This window comes from Thermobia domestica, chromosome 6 (genome assembly GCF_964235325.1).
Source record: "Thermobia domestica chromosome 6, izTheDome1.hap1.1, whole genome shotgun sequence".
NCBI lineage: Eukaryota > Metazoa > Arthropoda > Insecta > Zygentoma > Lepismatidae > Thermobia > Thermobia domestica.
This window is the reverse complement of record NC_137459.1, coordinates 127,350,394-127,373,676: the sequence shown is the minus strand read 5'-3', so window position 1 is coordinate 127,373,676 and position 23,283 is coordinate 127,350,394. Positions and strand designations below refer to the sequence as shown.

Below are 23,283 nucleotides of genomic sequence, written 5' to 3'. Positions count from 1 at the left end.
TAAGTTCATCTTTTGATAAACATCTTTAAATGCCCTGTTGGATAATTTCATTGGGTTTTACTTTTACAAACTAAAATAAGAGAATTTTCAATCATCATATTAGTTCATCATCAAAGCTTAATAAAGTGCACACGTATATCGAAATATACGCAAGATCATCATTGTATGTAATTTTGTATGTCTCCTCAGCAGCATTTAAGAAATAAAATGTTTGATTTTAACAGTAGCAAATTTAAAGCTAGCCGATAAAAATGATAATTATTAAGATCAATTATAAGGATCTTTAACTTCCATTAATCTAATTTTCGTTTATAATTTATTATTCTAATATATGAATCAGTCAATACTTTAATTTTGTTACTTGTTTAACTACTCTTTGTCAGAAACATTGAAACTGTTTAACTCAATTCAACAACACACCATTAATATAACTGACACTTCACACTGTTAATATTAATAGATATAAAAATACGCTGGTCGCTAATATAGTACCAATGGAATGATTACCCTTAAAACGAAACGCCAATATTTTAAAATGTTCTCATATATATATCAGTATTTACGTTTGTCCAATACCTGCCTTTCAAATGATATGTTAATTATAAAATTATAATTATTTTACATATACACATAAGAAAACATCTTTCTCATGCACACATTAAACAACACAGTAATCTCTACACATCCTGAATTCTGAATATCCAGCTATAAACATGAAAGTACCAGATGACTGAAGAATTTTAGAAATTTATACATAAAAAGTATAGAAAGTTATTTTTCTGTACAAATCATGCCTATATTAATTGTAGTTAATAACTATATATATAATACTACTTTATTCAATTGATTTTCTATTATACAATAATAAAAGTGGGGTATTTTACAGTATTCTGCTCATTAGTTTTTCAAATGTATTCGAAAATATGAAACTAGAATAGTTAACTTTAAATGGAATTAATAACACTGAAAAATCGAAACATTTAGTAGTCGTTAAGTATTTTTTTTTTTCAAGGCTATAGTAAAATGTTTAAACATTCTCGTGTGATAGTCAATTTTCACTGTACTATACGAGTCCTAAGCTTTCACTCTCTTTTCAGATCTTGAAAATCCTAGTAGTTATTAATTAATGTAGTTTCTGACATCTTTTAGGTTTTATTCACGAAAAAAAAAAAATCCTTTCATTTTCTATATGGAATTGTATGTAACAAAAAATTACAAAATTTTAACATTAGAAGGGCAAGATATTTTAAGAACTCAAGATCTTATCACGTTCAGTTTGTTAAGTTGCGATTAGTATTGTACATAATGGTAATGTATTTTAATTACAAGTATTAACAAGCTAAATATGAAGCAATTTATTTATTCCTAAGGTGATCGAAAGCTGTGAATCAAATTATTGTAATCAGGTTGCAAAGTAAACTTACAGATTTTATGACAAAATCTCTGCACATAACATGAAAACAAAAGCACAGGCGCTTTTCTTCGGAGAAAGTTGATTCCTTTTCCTATCTTTTTACATTTATATAGATTCCGGATTGTTTTTCATTTTAACTGACGTGAATGAAAAGTAATGTTACTTATTCACTCTCACGAAAAATGCATCTGAAATGTAACGTATTATTGGTGTCTTTTGGATTTTGATGTATGAAAATATTTTCGTCCTAAATTACTATATTGTGACAAGCTAACAGAAAGCTCTTGAATGCATAGTCACTTTATACATGTACTCCAATTTCCTTCAATACAAGCAAGCTTGTACGTCACACACATTTATTAAAATTAAGGAATAAAAGTGAATAGGTTTTAGGTAGCTAAGAATTTAGAAGGAAGCTATGCCGTAGCTGATATCACAAATTACACTTCCTTTCTTTAACGAATATTATTTCTCAATGGAAAAATGTCAAACGTAGGAAGTATAGCAAATATAAAAAAGAAAATAATATTTTTTCCTACAGTCAATTCACATATACAGTTAATTTTATTTTTTATATAGTAAGAATATTTTTTTCTTTTCCTAAAATTTTTACTGTACTATAAAGAACAGAAATGCTGCGACAAAGATTCTTAGAGACAGAACAGCCATAATGGAAATCCTTTTTCAACTCATGCATCAGGATTCCACCTGAAGCAATACAAGACAATCAAATTTGCTATAAAATTATGGATAAGGACATTGTTAAAGCAATCATTAACTGAGTTCCAGCCAATAATACGTTTATAGTTTACGCATTCAAGTGAAAGAAGATACAAACGAAATTTTTAGTACATATAAAAATGTGCAAATTATACATTCATCAACTGGTTTTCAGAAGCCAGGAAGATAGTTTACACTTTTCACCAACAAAACATATCACAACATCGTATCATCTACACCCAACAATCAAATAATTTACAGTTCTATAAAAACAAATAACATCAGACACATTTATAACTTTCTGTTCTAAATTAAATTTTAAACGTCCAAAGTATAATAATAATAATAAAAAAAAAATCTGAACAGAACAGCTATATAACAGAACTCAAAGCAAATATTAACAGCCTCCACCATATTTTTTTGTCTCTCCAGACTATTTATATATAGAAAGCAAAAAGAAATCTAATTAAAGAGCATTCATTAAAATATTTTAAACTTCTTCTGCGCGTTACAACATTCAACGTATTCAACGTCACAATTCTACACAGAAACGTCGTACACAACGATATTGTTAATAGTAAGAACAACGGCACACTTACCTTTTACAGATAACTCTCTCGGGGACACGAAAAGAAGGGTTACACACAAAATCGTTCTGCTGGTAGTTTGGATGTTTCAACTTACAAAGGAACTTGTAGTTGAGCGACTCGGATCAAAACAACAAAAGAACACGGAAAACAATACAACAAAATTGGAATACTAGATTTCAAATGGACAAAAAAGAAAAAATGAACAAAAAGGGTGTAAAATCAATGGAGAACGTGAAAAAATAAGTCAAATAAACAAGACGCGAAAGTTTCTTCGCTGTTTTCACCTTAATTAAAAAAATAGTTTAAGGGTGAAATCTTAAAAAGAAAAAAATAATAAAAAAAACGGAAGCTTAGAAAGAACGCATTCATCAAAAGCAGTGATGTTGAAATATATATATATATATATATCTTTAAGGCTTCAATGAAAAGAAAGGCATTGTGTGTATCTGGTGTATGTATGTATGTGTATGTGGAAACAAATACACGTATTGTTACATCACCATGGAGATGGAAGACACACTTTGTTAAGTTGTTAACAGGATGGAAATGTAAGCTATTGACTAGGATAAAAGTACAATGACAGGTATTCAGTCTCCTCATAACTTTCCTTACTGAAGTTTTCCTTATTGAAATAATAACAATGGAATACAAATCAACTTCTCAAAACATTTAAGTTTGAAGAGGAATGAACAACGTACATAAAGGCAACTGTGGTCTTTAAAATTTTGGGTCGAGACAAAAATACGACGAATATTACAAGGTAGTCGTGTTCACATTAACCTTGATCACTAAATATGTACACCACTCATGTTTTATTTTTTCTCCAGAAATGGAAATCAACCATACTTAATGAACGTATTGTAACGATGTTCATTATTAAAATTTTCAAAGCAAACCACTGTCAAAGGAGGGATGCGCACATCACGCATTTCGACACCCTTGAATGAACGAGAAAATAACACCAAGTAATGATTTCTATGATTAAACAAAGAAGTCTTCTTTACTGAGTAACTGAATATGAAATTTAATTATTTAATTATTTGTTAGCACTAAAATCTAGATTACTAGTACGTAATTTTCTACAGTTAAAAAAAAATGAAGCCCGATTCTTTTTTTTTTTTTTTTTTTTTTTTCGAAAGTCTCCACTCGCAAAACTCAGGTCTATATTTTGATAGACAAACTAGAAAGGAAGTCCTGTAAGTTCTATTATAATAGGTACATTATTCTACCTTAATATTTCAGTGCACAGCTTTTCAAAGACAGGTCAGGACTAGTAATTCAAATATTGATTTACATGTTGAAAAAGAAAGTGAATACTTTTCATTCAGAAGCATCACACACTTACCCTTAGATAGCATTGAAAAAAAACTAGACATAGACTCCGTACGTCTACAAAATTTTCCTTACAAATCTATACGTCAGAATATACTACTTACAGACGCAAGAAGGAAACTTCTAAAAATGAGTTCAAGTTTTCCTGATATAAGCTGAAGTAAAGACCGGAATAAGTTTTGAGATGATGTTGGATATCCTCTTTAATATGCACTTCTAAATCAATCTATTAATGGATTGTCTATCCCATATCAAATACCAAGTAGATACAAATTCCCGGAGATAAATTTTCTCATTTAATGAAGAAAGATATTAAGAAAGAAATGTATTTCTACAGCAGACATAACACGCATTAACATTGCTGGTAAAACTGTATACACTCTCCGACTATATTTCTTAAACAATAAATTAATACACTTCTTCCGCATTAATCATTCTTTCCCTATCCTTCAACAACAAAATAAGTTCTATATTTCTTATGACAGCTGTTCATTCACGTAGACACAAACACAAAGCTAAAGAAAGCACAAGTTAAGTTCACAATATTGCAAAGAAAAGTGAAAAGCTATCTTTAAATGATTTCATATCATATAAAACTTGCATTCTGTTGTTATCTTGTTATCTATATAAGGAATTTCTATTTGTGTGTGTGTGTGTGTGTGTAAACTTTATTTTTTCTTGAAATAAAACAGTATCAGTAAAAGGTAAAGACTTGGCAGCAGTAGACACTAAGAAAAAGATTTGGGTGATATTTCGCTTACAATAATTAACGTCGATTCTTAACATTAAAGCATCAGGCAACATTTCACACCAATTCTGTTAATGCCTCTATCTCGCTTGAGTATCGTAAGATACTAATACATAAAGAAGTATGTTTGAGAGAACTTTATAAACTGACAATTAAGCAAGGAACATAAAGAAAGCTAGAAGACAATAGGAAAAATCTGAAAGATAAAATCATACTAAGATGCGAATACCTAATCCCTAAAAACGTAAAATTATTTGTTTTATGCATGACACACAATTCATTAAAACAGTGCCTTTTCAACGGTATAACGGATTATGAAAATCACGAATTTCAATTAGAGTATCTTCTCTCATGGAAATATTCCGCCGTTTCAAACGAATACTTAACTTTATTCTGAACGAGCATAGAAAATCCTATTAGAAAACTTAAAAAAAAAAAATAGATATAGTTACACGTATGTTGTATTTTTCTATCAAAACTTATTTCTACTGATGTGAAATTTTATTTGCAACACATTAACTAAACCCACAGATAATCTACACATCGTACACAGAGAAAAAAAAAAATATTTATGAGAAACAAATACTGTGCTTAATTTCTTTTACAAAAGAAATGTTAATTGAAGCCAGAATGAAAGCTGTGCGTCATGTAAGCAGTGCAAACACAATTTATATGTATTTAAAATACAATTATTACCATGAGCAATAGTATCCTACTATGAACAGGAAGACACCCTCACACTAAAACCAGGCATGTGAACACGACTAAGGCTATGAATAAATTCCCTAAGCCACATTTAGTGCCACACCAAAAATTTGTTAGTAATTCTGCTTGATTTCTAAAAATTCCAACAGATTGCCAAATAGTCCTAAATGTTCTTTTTTTTTTAAAAAAAAAAAAAAATTTTGCTTGACACAGAAACGTGCCTCTGTACATGCATTTAACAACAATGTACCTCACTGTCTTCTTAAGATGCGATGGTAGTAATAACTTTCAGTAGCAGCCTTGAAAACGGTATGTAAGGCCACAGTCCGACTGGAGACTTTTCCATAGAGAGAGGACCATGAAACAAAATAACAGCAACAATAATATGATGAAACACACACATACCCTGGGAGTTAGACATGAAGAGGTTCAGAAGGGAGGTAGTGCGGCGGGATGTTTTGCTTGGTTTTTGACGACCAGGCTCTATATTACCTTCTTTTTTGGAAGGCTTATCACCGTTTGTAGTTTTTTCTGAGGAATCAAGTGTCTGGCTATTGCTTGTAGATAATCCAGGCACATGGATTTCCTCAAATTCTATTGCTCCTAGAAAAGATAAAAGAAGTAAGAATTATAAAACACATGAATATCATTGCACATTTTAGTTGCTATCGTTCACAATATAGGAGAATTTATTAAGTTGTAAATTTATCTCACAAAGCTATGATTAGAAAATTAAACCTGACATAGGGCATAAATATACAGGGTGTTTCAAAACAACACCGACAACGTTTGAGAGGTGATTACTGACAATAAGATAAGACAAAAAGTATAGACCAACCTGAGTGCATAAATGCTTCTTTTCGGAGTTATAGGTTGCCGAAAACATGGAAAAATGAATTTAAAGATCCACAGCTGCAAAACTATGAGACATACGTAGTCGGGTCAAGACTTCACTTAGGGACTAATATGTGCCTTATGCAAAAATCCATGTATTAGAATCCTAAGGTACTTACGCAGCAATTTTTATAGGAAGAATTTGGCTACGGGCTAGGAGTTTGGCTACATAATTTGAAGTACTCACCAACTCCCTCTACGAAAATAGTTGTGGAAGTACCACAGGATTCTGAAATATGGATATTTGGATAGGGCACTAAGTGAAGTCTTGACCTGACTACGATACGTCCCATACTTTTGAAGCTATGGGTCTTTAAAGTTCGTTTTTTCATGTTTTTGACAGCATATAACTCCGAAATGAAGCATTTCTGCACCCAGGTTGGTCTATACTTTCTGTCTTATCTTGGTGTCAGGAATCACCTCCCAAACGTTGTCGTTGTTGTTTTGAAGCACCCTGTATTATACATATAACATTCTAAGTTTAATTTTTGAGGCCACATCAACTTCACATTTCTTCCATGGAGACAAGATGGACTTCTTGACTGAAATGTTTATCTTTTCTCCTATTTGTTTCGTGAAGTTATATAGTGCTGAAAATGTTCCAATAAATACTGTTTGTTCATGTATATTGATTGGACGGTTAGTACATTGTGTATCCTAGAACAAGTTTGTTCTCCATTAACTTTCGAATGAATAGCCGAGTAGGTCGAAATTCTTAATTAATTTATTTATTTATCTCTCAATGCTTCTAAACAACTATACTTGATTTCCTGATTACGGAAAAATATTAAATATCACATGACCCTACTCTCCTTTGAAGTAAAGCCATATCAGTAAATTTCAATCAATATGAGTTAATTTAAGCAAACTTGTTCTTGAATATGATTGTTCTTATGTTAAAGTTTTGTAAATTTCGATTTAGGAACACAAACTTTTAATAAAATTAAAATATGTTTTGTCATTTTTGTTACTCAGTTGCATGTAAATTCTATCAGAAATGGACAAATTCCAATACTCGCCAATGGAAGATTTTTTCAACGTTCCTTTTGAGCACTAAGCCATAGAATTTCCTACAACTAAATGTGAAATATGAATCACATTATTCCTGTGAGGAATCTAACCCAGGTCTTCCTATTATCGGCAAAAACGCTACCACTAGTTTACCTCACTAGAAAGAATGTGTTGGATAGAATTCCAACTACGGCATCAGGCCGTGCATACGTTGACTTGCCAATATATTTATTTGTCATTAAATGAAATAAATTATACAGTTCATCGACACCTGTGACCTTATGCGGAAGATGAATAATAAGAGATACTGAGTGAAGACGACGTAGTAATGATAGTTGAAGATCACGGAGAAATAATATTACCTTCCAAAGTTTGAATTAGTTGGAGGTTGAACCCTTCATACCAAGAAGCGAGTCTTCTAATAGCAGAGGTGATGTTTCTCACGTCCTGCTCTTAGCATGAGATTTTCTTTCAAAAGGAATTACCGGGTTTGTCCGGAAAGTAATAGGACTGAGTCGATTTTTAAAAAAAATATTGAGCCAATCGTTACAATTCTTTAAAAACTTTCAAAATAGGCTCTTCCTGCGTCGATGCAGCGCTGCCAGCGCGATTTCCAAGCATTGAAGGCGTCACGGAAGTCATTCTCCGGAACAGCCTTGAGAGCCGCGGTGCAAGCTGCTTGGATCCCCTCTGTCGTCTCAAAATGCTTGCCTTTCATCGGGCGTTTCAGGCGAGGAAACAAAAAGAAGTCGGGGGGGGGGGGCACATCTGGGCTGTAGGGGACCTGCGGAAGCGTTGGGATGCCGGCCTTGGTCAGGTAGCTGTTCACAAGAAAGGCGGTGTGAGCCGGGGCGTTGTCGTGGTGCAGCTTCCAGTCGGCTCCGATGTCTGGTCGGACCCGATTGACCCTTCGTTTGAGTCTCTTGAGCACTTCCACGTAAAACTTGGCGTTGACGGTTTGTCCAGGAGGAACAAATTCACGGTGGACGATGCTTTTGATGTCAAAAAAGACAATGAGCATCGTTTTCAGTTTGGATTTGCTCATTCTTCCCTTTTTTGGGCGAGGAGACGCCGGCGTGTGCCACTCGGAAGATTGCCTCTTTGTCTCGGGATCATATTCGTCACCTGTAATTACGTTATTCAAAAATTGGGGGTCACTTTCACACATGTTCAAATTTTCTTGGCACAATTCCACTCGCCGCAATTTCTGGTCGTCAGTGAGCACTTTTGGGACAATCTTCGAGCACACCTTGCGCATGTTCAAATGCTCCGTCACAATTTCATGAACCACAGTTTTTGGTAAATTTAACATCTAGGCAATTAAACGAATACTTAGTCGACGGTCTGAGTTCAAAACTTCGCGCACACGAGTCACATTGTCGGTGTTTGTCGAAGTCGAAGGTCTTCCAGCACGGTCTTCATCGGCGACCTCTTCCCGGCCCTCCGAAAAGGCCTTGTGCCACCGAAACACACCACTTCTTGCTAAAGCATCATCTGGGTAAGCCTGCTTGATCATATCAAACGTCTCTGTTGCAGATTTACCGAGCTTAACACAGAATTTAATCGGGTACCTCTGCTCTAACGAACGCTGCATTTTCGGCTTGCACCACTCACAGAAACACGTCGCGCGAAAAAGCCTGTCCTGACTCTCCGTGTGCTCGGAGACAACTGACCAGCCGCTCGTTCGTTAGCTAGGAACGCCCTCTACCGGATCCAGTCGGTGCGCGCACGCTCCGAAGTACAGTCATGGCGGAATAAAATCAGTCCTATTACTTCCCAGACAAACCCTGTATGTATATATATATATATATATATATATATATATATATATATATATATATATATATATATATACAGGGTGTAAAGAAAGGTTGTTTACAACGCTTGGGAGGTGATTCTACAGATGAAAACAAGTAAAAATGTCTAGGTAACACAATGTCAATCTCGGCCTCCTAACCGAATTACGGACGTCCAGAAGGGTGGGAAAATGAAATTTGAAGGCTAATTCTGGCAAAACGACAAGAGATAGAAGGGCGGTGTTAGGCGGCCCACACAGACTCTCAACATGGACTATCCAAAGATACTAAAATTAGATGTGTACAAGGCGAGCGCAAGGGATTCCCCAAACGATGCGAAGCATGCCGCGGACATTATGAGGGCAAAGTGAGGTGAGAGGGTGTGCGTGAAGTGTTCATGCATGCAGAAACGAATAGCTTAAGTTTGTATGCGTATGCAAGATGGCGGGAGGAGTGCGTGGTTGCATAACCGTACAGGAAAGAAGCGCAATTTCGGCAGGTTTATTCAAAGCATGTGTTCGAGAAAGCAGAAAGGGCAGTCCGGCAGTGGGATAGGGACATACAGCGCTCTACATAGGGTTGACAGTTGAACGAGGAACGAGTGCACCCTTTTAAGTTTCAAAAGGTTCAGGATTTTTCCCCTGCAGACTTTCAACCGCGTGTGGACTTCTGCCAGTGGTTTCTGCAGCGCACTATTGCTGCCAGACTTCCCAACAGTTATTTTATGGACGGACGAGTGTATATTCACCAGAGCAGGTGTACTAAACGGCCACAACAGTCATGTATGGGTTTAAGATAATCCTCACGCAACCCTTGTGCAACAGCATCAGGGTGAATGTCTGGTGTGGCATCATACATAACTACCTGATTGGACCGTACATCTTACCTAATCGTCTGACTGGTGGCAATTATCTTACCTTTTAGCGTAAGGTCTTACCTCTACTTCTCGAGGATGTACCCTTGGCATTGAGACAGCGGCTCTGGTTCCAACATGACGGCGCGCCTGCTCATTTTAACCAACGTGTACGGATATTTTTGCATGAAACTTTCGGTAATTGATGGCTTGGTAGGGGTGGTCCAGTATTATGGCCACCTCGCTCGCCAGATCTCACACCCATGGACTTCTTTCTCTGGGGTGACATGAAACGGATTGTCTATGAAACGCCTGTGCAAACAGCCAAAAAACTCGTGGCTCGAATTTCGATTGCTGCGGCGCGAATTTCCGATACCCGGAAGTATTTGGCCGTACCAGGCAGTCTGTTATTAACCAATGTCACTTGTGCAATGCTGCTCATGGAGGACAGTTTCAACACACACGCTGAGTGTCTCAATGAATCTTTCTACGCATGCGCACAGAACATTGAGAGGCACATGACATATTCTACATATACATCTGTAATATTTAGGGAGATATCTATACAATGCTGGTAGTGACGGTGCTAATACTAATATAATAATACATTAGTTTTATTCGTATTCCTCACCATTTTCTCCTTCTCCCCCCACCACCATTATTATTATTATTATTATATTATTATTATTATTATTATTATTATTATTATTATTATTATTATTATTATTTATTATTATTATTATTAAATGCTTATCGAATTGCCCTTTCACTCTCCATACGCAGAATCACACGTTGAATCTTGGATGCCAGTTCAAACTTTTGCTGTGCCTCGCCATCTTGCCGTACTGTGGTGTGAATCTCTTTACTCAGTTTTTCATTATTTTTGTTTGTATTGCAATTGCAGTAATAAGCTGCAGCTTGTCTTCTACGAGTACTATCACCGGAACAGGTTTCGGTTCCTCTATCGTGAACGTTGCATCACCTCCCTATTAGCGCTTTCTAATTACACAACTGTCGACCCTATGTAGAGCGCTGTATGTCCCTACTCCACTGCCGGCCTGCCCTTTCTGCTTTCTCGAACACATGCTTTGAATAAACCTGTCGAAATTGCGCTTCTTTCCTGTACGGCTATGCAACCACGCACTTCTGCCATCTTGTATACGCATACACACTTCAGCAATTTGTTTCTGTATGCATGAACACTTCACATACATCCTCTCACCTCACTTTGCCCTCATAACGTGTATATATATATATACACCCTGTTCTTTATACGAGATGAAAGAAAAAGATCTAATAAACATGGATCGGAAAACGTTATGAACTACCGAAAATTCGAAATATCACGTTTCAAAACGCCCTGCCCTGGCTTAGAAACTATAGGGCCTATCCCAAGCGGTTTAAGGTATTGCACAGGAACTGATATACGCTCTATCTAAATATACATGTTTCAGAATTCACCGGTACCAGCGAAACGAACGCACCATTATATCTTAAAGGAGTATCCCTATACTTCAACTTCCATTTTACAGTTCCTTTCAGCTAGAACACATACTAGTTCCTGTGTAATTCCTTAAACCGCTTGGAATAAGTCATATAGTTTCTAAAGTTAGGGAGCTTTGGAAAGTAATTTTTCGAATTTTCAATGGATCATAACTCTAAAAGGAGACGTTTTCCGGTCCAAGTTTATTAGAACTTTTTCCTTTCATTTCGTATAAGGAATCGCCTCCCAAAGTTTTTCGGTGGATTTACCTACCACCCTGTATATATATATATATATATATATATATATATATATATATATATATATATATATATATATATATATATATATATATATATATATATATATATATATATATATATATATATATTATGTAATCAAGATTTTATTAATTTCGGTAAGTCACCAAGCGTAAACTTACGGGGTAAGCCTTATAGTGTTTAATATTTTGTAAAGATGAGTTGAATTATTTTGTATGTATATTAAAAAAATTGAATTATGGTATTATATTGTAGTTGGATACACTGAGTGTGAAAAGTTAGTTCAATAAGTCAGTTGGAGAGGTACGATCCTAGTGTTAAGACGTCCGTGCGACATTGTAACAATTGTAATAGCTAACGCCAAAATATACTTATTCAATATATTAATGAGCAATAATTTAACATACAAACATATTAACCCGTCCATGCGAGCATTTACTATAATGTGCTATCGAAAGAGATTTATATAAAAGAAATTTAGTGAAGTCGGATTACAGAGGACGTTATCCTTTCGATAAAGAAGAAAAAGGAACCTTCAAAAGTACGTATTGGTTCGGGTGGCATTCCTGACGTTTGTGAACTGTGGAAAAGTGAGCTATTAGATTTAAGTGGCCACGTTTATTTTGATAACAATGTCGGACACGAGCACGGAAGCTGTTTGTTGTGACGATAGTGGACTTTATGTGGGTTGTGATGTTTGTAATAAATACTATCATTTTAAGTGTTTAAACATGAGTGAAGAGGAGAAGGAGTATTATTCGCAACCAAATACTCCATGGAAGTGTGACGAATGTACGAAAGAAGACATACGCAAGGAAAAGTCGGTAAAAGATGACAAACTGGACAAATTATTAAGTTGAATGACAGGACTCGATAGTAACAACCAAGAAGTTCGTGCTGAAATAAAAGAAGAGATGCAAGGAATGCATAAATGATTAGAAGAGAATGTACTTGGGTTCCAGCGCCAAGTTAAAGAATTGGAACTAAGAATAGTCTCTAATAGAGCTGTTTGCAGAAAGGAAAGTGATTAGCTTCAAAAGGAAGTGGAAAAATTAACGGAGAAATTTGATTCACTGGAAAAACTTGTCAAAGAGCGGCCAGACGACTTGTGTGTTCGTGAAAAGGGAACAGCCAGTAAAAGTAGAATATGTCAAGAAGATGAAGTGGAAGACCAGGGCTCAGAGATGCCAAATGAGCTCGAAGAAAAGCAGGAAGAGGCGTTTTATTTGTGTGCGGATCAAAACCGCCGAAGGAGGAACACTAACCAAGCTGTAAGTACATCTTTTCAAAAATGAAATGAAATGAAATCTTTGAGTTTTACGTCCCACGGTTATGCCGGTTAGGCTAAAGGAGACGGTGATGATGAGTAATGAATGAAATAGTGGAATGAAGAAAGTGGGAGGAAACGGGATAACCCCGAGAAAACCCACGCACACGGTGTTTGTCCACCACAAAGTTCACTTGGCGGGGGATGGGATCGAACCCGGGACCTCAAGCACCAGAGGTGCACGCTCTACCACTGAGCCACCGCGGCCCCTACATCTTTTCAAGGGGCATTTGGCAACGTACCGCGGTCCAATGATAATACTTTTGTTGCCGACTGTATTAGAAGTTTAAACTCTCATGTTGTGGCTAAAGCGAAGAGCCTGGTTTGTTGCAAAATTTTCAGAACGATAATTTTAAATCAAGTAACTTTGGGCATGTAGGAAGTAATAGTTCTTATTCTGGTTCTGAAACTCATGAAAAATTAACAGAGTGTATGAGGTCAAGGGAGGAATTGTGCTCAGCTGGTTGTAAGAGACGTGAGGGGGAACATCATTGTGGCTTTCCTGCTGATTCACGTGCAAGGGAGTGAAACTTGATACGATCGGTCGAAGAAAAAAAAAAAAAAACAGAATGCGATTGTTTCAAGCTGGAAAAGTCAAAGAAATAAATATAGGTAATTGTTGTCAACCAAGAAGGGGTTGTGACAAGGAAAGGGATTGTATGTGTATGTGTAACCATTCAGTGTTTCCTACTCACTATGCAGATAATGATCAGTTTAATCCTAATAATGGGGTTTTTGATAACGATAGGATATGTTTTAATAGACATTTTGGTAATAATGTAGTAGCATATACGCGAGTTAAACTAACAGAATTAAATGTTTACCCTTCGTTTTCTGGCGATATCATGACTGAAAGTCCGGGAAAGTTCTTGGAAGAAATGACCTCATATTTTGAGATGGGATGCATTAATGAAAGGGATAGTTTATTAATTTTGGAAAAGAAACTTACTAATAGTGCGCAAAGTTGGTTTTAGTCGATGAAGAGTAAAATAAGGTCTTATAACAATTTTGTACACTATTTTCTTCAGAAGTATACTGATAAAAGGATTGTAGCCGCACAACTTCGTGCTTTGTATCAATCTAATTTTAAATCTTCAGGGTATAAATCACTTGTTGATTATGCTTGGTCAGTGTATCGAAAGTATATGAACTTAGTGTGTCTTGTCTTGACGAATTTGAGACTGTGGATTTATTGTTATCAGTGTTGTTGTATGATGTACGTAAATGGTTATGACTTATTAAAATACAGAGCGTGTCTGATCTCATTGAGAGATTAGAACGTTTGGATAATTCCAAGCTATAATAGAGTGGTTGATAGTTGTAAGTATTACGATAATGATAAGAGTGGTAAGGAAACAAGTAGCCAAAATGACAGGTATGCTAAAACAAACAAATATGAAAGATGATGAGTTGAATTATTTTGTATGTATATAAAAAAATGAATTGGTGGTATTATATTGTAGTTGGATACACTGAGTGTGAAAAGTTAGTCCAATAAGTCAGTTGGAGAGGTACGATCCTAGTGTTAAGACATCCGTGCGACATTGTAGCAATTATAATAGTTAACGCCAAAATATACTTATTCAATATATTAATGAGCAATAATTTAACATACAAACGTATTAACCCGTCCATGCGAGCTTTTATTATAGTATGCTATCGATAGAGATTTATATAAAAGAAGTTTAGTGGAATCAGATTACAGAGGACATTATCCTTTCGATAAAGAAGAAAAAGGAACGTTGCAGCCTAAGTAAAGAACATGGACTCCAAAAGATAAGCTAGTTTCCAATGAGTATCAACTGTTCTAAAATCCTGAGACATATATGACTTCTACACTAAGTCAATTTGCAAGGGCATTTGATATTTGTCTTCTATCGTGCTTCTTTATGTAATTTAATATTATATCATATATTGCAAACCTTGTTGCGAAAACAGTATTTTCCCTCATTGAGACACACACAGAAATAGAAAAGTTAAAAATAAACATCTTCCACACTGATTTGTGTTGTATACACATTCATGTTGATCGAGCAAAAATTGCGTTGGTACTAAGTATAACATATGTCTTGTGGTACTATCTGTCTAAGAAGCACCTATGCATAGACGTACTTGAGACAGTTACACAAATATACATTTTGAGTTACCAAAACTCACGTGATCTTGAACACATCTCTCTCTCTTTTATACTAAATACCAAAGAGAAGTCACCCTACCTAGAACGAGGCCAGTTTTTATCGTTATAAATGGGGTTTCATTTGTGCATAACTAAATGATCCATCACTACTGACGTATGAACATTGCAGTTGAACTATTGCATTGTAGTAGCTGGACTGAACGTGTCAGCTGGTTGTATGGTAACAGCTCGTCAAGATCGGTTCATGTTGAGATGTAATAGAATGGCGAAAAAGGCATGCAGTAAAAGAAGATAATCGATTTGTTGGTGTATCAAAGCAAACTACAAGAAATGTTTTAACATGCATGTAACACAAGGAAACAGCGTCACAACTGTGTAGCAAAAATAATGTTCACTCAGAAAGACCGCCGACGATTTCATGCCTGGCAAATAAAAATCATCATATTCAAACTCAACAGGAACTGCACTGCGTAAATATAGGTTCATCCCAACTGATTTTCGGAAGAACAATGCGAAGGGACATTTCTTACTTGGGCGCATAAATCTGTACATCATCAATGCGATAGACATGCTCATCTTCCAAGATGACAACTTCTGCGTTCACAGGGCTCAAAACGTTTGAGAATATTTCAGAAACTGTAACAATTGTTCTGGCTTTCAAAGGCTTAAATCTAATTGAAAATGTGTGGCACTAAAGTCCTTGAAGCAGCAGCTAAAACGCAGAAGTATGTATCCTCGTGCATTACTGTAACGCAGAAGTATGTATCCTCGTGCATTACGGGATCTACTCATGAGAGTGAATTCGATGTTACAAACCTGCAACATCTCGTGAAATTGCTTCTAAACATAATCAAGGCAAGAAGCGGTGTTACCCCATATTAGGTAAGTGGCATGAGAAGTGAATTTTTTTCCCGTTGTGTTTACATATATATAAAACAAAAAGAATTTCGAAGAGAAGCGGGAACAGAAAATGAGTTACTTACTAGAAAATAGTATGCCCATAACAGCAACACTAAATATAATGTACGAGCCACTGCACTAGACTTTCTAGCTCCAATTTCTTAAACCAAATCATGTTATGCTCCAGTTATTACTGAAACATATACTTATAAAATATGAACAAAATTATGTTTTCGGAAAATTTCTTTCGAAGGAAACAGTCCCAAAAATAAACTACACTTTGTGGACTTTTCATGTGAAATGACTAGCACCATATATTTGGGTTATTAATGAAATATTTGTTTAAGAGATATTAACGAAACTGTGTGAGTTGTTTTTGAGAAAATTGTCAGAGGAAAATTCACCCCCAAGAGTAAACTACCTCTTGTGAATCTTTTCAGAGCAAATGAGTTATGAAATAGTGTCAAGTTATTAATAAAACGTTTATTTGTGAAATATGAATAAAATCGCCTGAGTCCTTTTTCGAAAATTGTCCAGAGAGGACTGCCTCTCAGGAGCAAACTACCCGTCGTGTTTTTTTTTTCTTAAAAAAAAGAAAAAAGAAACCACTTACGCCACAGCGAACTGTTGTTAATGTTTTTCTGAAATATGAACGACTGAGTCGTTTTTGAGAAAATCGTCCAGAAAGAATCAACTCACGAAAGTAAATCACTTCTAGATTTTTCCTAGAGAAACGACTAATTATAGGATTATTAACGAAACACTTATTTATGATATATAAGTAAAAACTTCAGAGTAGCTTTCGAGAGAACTGCAAATTTTGATTTTCACCATTCAGTAAATTACTTTTAGCTTTGCAGATAGGAATAAAATTCGAAAAACACCCCTAAAGCTTACTGAAACCTTGAAAAACTTTAAAATTCAGTTTCGATATGTTGGACAGTATGGCCTCTAGGGGAGTGAACTCATCAGGATGAACGGTCTGGCAAACATCCAAAAACCTGTTTTTCACCATGTAGGGGCCATGAGACGTGTAAATCCGTTAAGATCTTGAATTTGATTATTTTTTTTCACGATCACTATACTTTTATCTCTTATTGTGGCTTGTAAGCAAACACACCACTATGAGCACCTTCAATGAAACACTTCATTACAGAGAAAACAACACTTCATTACGTACGGAGAAACGCCGAAGGTGGGTGTCACGTTAGAATGCAATATTATGTGATTACGTGATAGCGTTACCAGGCTGTAAGTAAATGGAGTTCGGTGGAGATAGATTAACACTTGTCGGACGGATAAGTCTAAAAGTAGGAAAGCGAACGAATAATAACTTAAGAGAAATAAAAGGTACAGTACAAACCACTGCACTAAACTTTCTCGCTCCAATCCCTTAAACTAAATCATGTTATTCTGCTGTTACTAATGAAACTTTTTCTTGTGAAATAAGAATAAAATTATAAGGTGCTTTTGGAAAATTTTGCCGAAAGAAAAAAAACACTCAAAAGTAAACTACTCCTTGTGAATATATAACCGTCACCAGGTTATAGAAATAATTTTTGCGGACGCTCTGTATATTTGGAAAGACAGTAATCATTTTTCGATTTATACCTTGTTCTTCGACGCAAATAATTTCTTCCTTCGGTGGAAATTGTTTCTTTCCCACGCAATTGAACAAAAAAGTATTTTATCGTTCATTCATATATTTATATATATATATATATATGAAACGCTTTTTCACTGTGAGAGGATTTTAGTGAGCGACAGATGTTCTCACTGTTTCTTCCTGACTTATTAATATGCAAAAACTATGTTCTATGGTTATTTGGAACTGAATTAAGTATATCTTCCAATCATTTATGGAAATATTGCACACCAGGTGTCTGAGCGCCAGAGCGACGACAACTATATCGTTCTGCCAGTTCGTTGTCTGAACGTTCTCACAACCAAGCTATCGCAATGTCTTGTGCGTCGTGGCCAGTGGACAGAAAATTAACGTCAATTCTTTTGACATTCAATTTGAATGTACACACAGGTGATGGAACCCGATGGTATTTGAGAATGAACTTCCAACATTGACCAGTTTGTCAATCCGGCTCGGATCTCGAGTGCTTCAGTTCGAGGAGTCTTACTCCGTATTTCGAAGCAGCAACCACGTACGTTGCATCGGACATCGAGCATAATGTTGTGTTAAGGGGCACACGTTATTAGCCAGTCAAGGACCTAGTTATGGCTAGCCCCAATCAGTAAAGTCCCAGGTTCACATACCTAGTGCGTATCAGTTGTAAACGCGACCTCCAACATTCTCATTCCATTTTGGTGACTGTCTACATTCTTTTGAGGGAGACTAACGTAAATTGTGGCGAATTTGTGCAGCAGCAACAAGCTACTTCGTGGGATTATCCCGATGTCACTCTCACAGTGCTAATCCCCCATGTGCTTTAATGGTGTGAGAAAAGCATCTATAGTGAGATTCCAATCATAATCTTGCACACAAATATACAAAAGTAATAAAAGGGCTATAGTATAGTGAAAAAGCAAAGTGTGATTTTATTAATGAAAATAATTATATATATATATATATATATATATATATATTCAGTGTTGAGTGTTATGGTTGTTTCTCACCGTTATTTTTTTACATAGTATTTTAATAAATAAGTATAGAGTCATTTTATTCAACGTGTTTTTGTTATATGTATGAACAATATTTGGTGCGTTGTGGTCTAAGTGACCGTCTGATCGTCCATGAGAATTTCTAAAAGGAATATCCGAACCTCTTGGTGCCTAATGCTCATCTCATTATTGAGACCGGTGGGCAATTTGAGAACAATTCTGTAATCCCCTTTTGGAAGTGTCCCTTGATGTCTTTACCAGGTAAATTCAGGTCTCCTGAAAATACTCGCTATTGGGACAGTAAGGGGGGAAAGTCCGGAAGGCAGTTATAAATATTTTCAGAACAAACTAATTATGCCATATTATCAGGTTATTAATGAAATGCTTATTTATGAAACAGTACAAAATCGCCTGAATTGTTTTCTAAGAAAGCGTTTGGAAAGAACTCACCCTGGAGAGTAAACTATCCCTTCTCGATTTTTCCCAGAGAAATGACTTATGCCATAGTATGGGATTGTTAATGTAATATTGACTAGTGAAACATAAGCAAAATAGTTTCAGCCATTTTCAAGAAAATTGCAATGTTTCTATTTTCACCCTTCAATACCTAACTTTATTTTTGGGGGTAGGAAGAAAATCTGTTACTACAGCTAGTTAGAAGTAACATATTTACACTGCTTACCTGGTTTTTCTAATCCTGTGTATTTAGATAGGACGAACTGTTCTAGTAGTTTATCTACTGTCATTTCCAAACATTGTCGTTTAAATTCTACGTGAACCTGTAATGAACAGAAATATACAATTGCTTTTATCACATATACCATTTGTTTTACTTATCAGAAAACTGTAACAAGCAGTGTCAAACAACAACTTTTTCTTTTAGCGAGCAGTATGATAATGTTCTTCTAGCTAAAATAACGAAACATGAAAAGGTTCGTGTCATTTAAATACGATGGAAGAGAATGGAGGTAGTCAAGGAATTTAAAGATGCATTCGCTGGGGCAATAAACAATGTGTCTTCCTTGGCAGCCGGGTTTCTGCATTTTAGGAAAACAGAATTTAGGGTTTCTGGAATAAAATACAGATATTTTCTTGTGATACGTTATCAAATGGACGATGGTTAGCTAGGTAAAATTGGATTTTAAATAAGGAAATCATTGGCACAACCTTTCTCCAAAGGTTTTTAATAGAAGGAATTGAAAACTTGCTGTAAAGTTTCCGATTAGTATTCTCTAGTAATTCTGACCACTGTATTGGAGCCACTATCTGCGTGTGAGTCATAATGCAATGCCGAGACTGCCCTGCGTTTGACAGGTGTGTCGCTATTAATGATGCAAAAAAGCCGGCTTTTTTGAATCGATGGTTTTTTTCACATAAAAAGTCGGCTTTTTTGGGAAAAAAACGAGAATTTTGGAAATTTTGGCTTTTTTCATTTTCATGATTTTTCTATCCAAATAGCTTTCTTATAGCATATTCTATAGTTAGATAAGAATTCCATGACCTAAATGCCATATTTAGCTCTGTAATTCACCATCAAGATGGATGGAGCACATGTTTTACGAATTAAAGCTAACATGAAGAATGTAGTATTTGAGGGCAATTTTACAGGCTATTTAACTTTATTTTAACTTTTGAGTTATAGACATTTTTTTCTTCTCTAGATCATTTTAGTTTGTCATCCGTGTTTTATTTCTAAGAGCTTAGTACTCTAGCTTCTAGCACAAAAGTTAAACTTACGTTTTTCTATATATCCGTCAAAGCATACGTTTTTCAATATGTCCGTCAAACCGTACTTCCACATTTCTGTTATACTGTAGTTGTGCAATGATTTAGCAATAATTTTCCGGATACAACCGTAAATACCAATTTATACAAATAATCAATAGCGGATTTAGAAAAGTACTTTGGGAGGGGTTTCTCTGATTGTTTCGTTTTCTAAACAGTCCTAATTTTATTTAGGAGGTGCTTGAAGTTTATGAGTACAAGCATAACTAATATTTCGTTTCGTTTATATGTTTAGCAATACTCTTCCGGATACAACCTTGAAGATCATTTTATACTGAGAATCAGTGGCGAATTTAGAAAAGTATTTTGGGAGGGGTTTTCTTACTACTAATGTTTAGTTTTCCTAAACATTCGTAATTTTTATTTGACGGGAGCTTAAAGTTTATGAGTAAACGCATAACTAATAGATATTTCGTTTGTTTTAGACATTCCGGAACTTTGGGAACAGGCTTCAGTCAGAAAGACCGATCCCCTAACCTTCGCAAAACCGTCACTGCTGATAATTAGTAATAATAACGATTTAAAAACAATAAGAAAGGAAGTCGGCCAACTCCTACACTCCTATAGGCCAGTACACGCACTATTTATACATTCACAGATGGAATGAAGGAAAGCTTTGTCAGAATGGTCGAATGCTGGGTTGAATGCCGGACTTCCCGAGAGAAGCGCAAAAGCCAACCACTCAGTCATGTTTGTTGTGCAGTTGTATTTAGCCTAACTTAAATGCATTCCGTAGTCCTTTTTTTTTGGGAGGGGGAGGGGGAGTTCCGTAATGATATGTTGAATCCCTCTTGTTAAAATTCAGAAAACTTGAGGACTGGGTAAACTGTGATGGTGGTCAAGGGCGCCCATGTTATTGTTTCCAAGGGGGGGCAAGTATAAACGACGTTTCAAAAATAGTTTCAAATTTTGCTGTAACTAATGTAAACATTCTATTGGATTTTCGATATTCTGAAGTACATTTTCCTCTAGACGGTGTGCGCCCCCTTGCCCCCACTGATGGCAGCCCTTGATGGTGGTTATAAAAAACTTAACTGTAGAATTTAAAGAATATACAGAACCAAAAGTTCCAGATGAGCAACCTTTAATTGTATCATATAAATCTAAGTATTTCTCTTGTTTTATTTTAATTTCATTTTGTTTCAAAAAGAGGGTATGGAATATTTTGAAGTAAAAATACTATATACAATTTTGCAAGTTATTTGTATATTTTTTTAAAAGAAGTTTTTACTTTTAGGGTTGGCTCGTTTACACGAGCTGTTTTTTTTTTTTTTTTTTTTTTTTTTAATAACTGGTTCAAACCAAAATAAATAAATAAATAAAAAGAACAAAAATGCGAATCGTGTGAACTTCATGGTGACGTTTCCACATGTCAAACCATCTGCATTAGTCTTATTTCCTTTTCACCTTTTAATCAAGGTGTCCCATGTTCAATTCTCGGTCGAACCACAACCCTTCTTTCATGTGTAAACCAAGTAGCGGTTCGGATGTCACTATAAGCGAAAGTCTTCTCCTTGATAACCTCGGTATTACGTAAGGATGTTAAGCCTAAACATACGAAACGAAACCAAATTATATATTTCTGCATGCCTGTTGTTTTATAAAGAAGCCAAGGTTGCTTAAATATAATGATTGAAATTGGTAAAATTTATCGATTGCCTACGTACACGGAGAAAAATGTATAATCCAGTCGGCATGTAAATGCTGTGTTTACCAGGTTACGCGCGTCACCACACTAAGTAATGTTGTTTCATCCGTAGTACGATCTACACCACCGTCCAGTGAAAATTTTGTGTTGTGGGCCACCATTTCAAATCTAGAATCAACGCTATACCCATTCCGATGGTGGTAACTTACGTATATAATGTTGTTACCACCTTCCTATGACTGTCCCCTCTTGGTTCTTTCTAAATCTGTGACTCCCTACCTTACGAGAGTAATAAGACATATTCTGTGAGAAGGAAAGAGAGGAAACATGTTTTTAACACGAAATCCAGACGCCGAACTCCAGACTTGGCATGGTGTTCCCACCTGCTGTACTTTTATACATGAAATTACATTACTTAAGGAGCGCACCCGCGTAAATACGATGTATCCACACGGAAATCCTAGTCCTTTTTTTCTTAGTGTAGCTTCCAACATTAGCTTGGATTGGACTTTCAATGATATCTACATACTAAATTTGTAATTTAATACCTCAATTTAGCGTACTGATTATAATACGTTGACCTTTAAATTTTGCATGGAAAGCAATAACAGGATTTTCCCGTTATTGTTTTACATTTAAAATAATGACGGGATTTTCCCGATGACTAGGGAGGGAGTTTCTCAATTTAAGAAATTTACTGACCGGACTTCTTTAAGCTTATGGGACCTCTTCCAGCATAACCCCGTTGTTGCATAATAACACCAACGCGAAACAAACTTATTTCTGTGAATATGTAATATAAATACATAAAGCAAAATATCTAAATCAAAAAACCTAATTTAAACCCCAAAAAAGTCTGGTTTAAACTGCCCCCCAAAAACAGGTTTTTGGCATTTTCAAAAACAACCATGGTTCTTGCCAACTCTGCTTACTTTTGTATATAGGAGGTTAATCTTTTTTTATTATATACATTGGTTAATCCTTTGGAATTCATAATGTGAAAATGTTGGAGTAAAATTGTTTAAAATATCTTTTCGAAATTA

The 23,283-nt window shown here is 35.4% G+C and overlaps 1 protein-coding gene across 5 annotated transcripts in view; it reads right to left on the bottom strand.

Annotated features, from left to right (window-relative positions):
* LOC145688193 (F-BAR domain only protein 2) overlaps positions 1-23,283 on the bottom strand; it is a 274,258-nt gene that overhangs the window by 174,418 nt on the left and 76,557 nt on the right. For 4 of the 5 annotated variants that reach the window (XM_081762063.1, XM_081762064.1, XM_081762065.1 and 1 more), the window contains exons 6-7: positions 19,490-19,586; positions 5,915-6,112 (exon numbers count right to left, since the gene is read on the bottom strand). In XM_081762063.1, coding sequence (XP_081618189.1) covers positions 5,915-6,112; positions 19,490-19,586 — 295 coding nt within the window. The remainder of the gene's footprint in view (positions 1-5,914; positions 6,113-19,489; positions 19,587-23,283) is intronic. The other variant, XM_081762068.1, reaches the window with a different exon arrangement.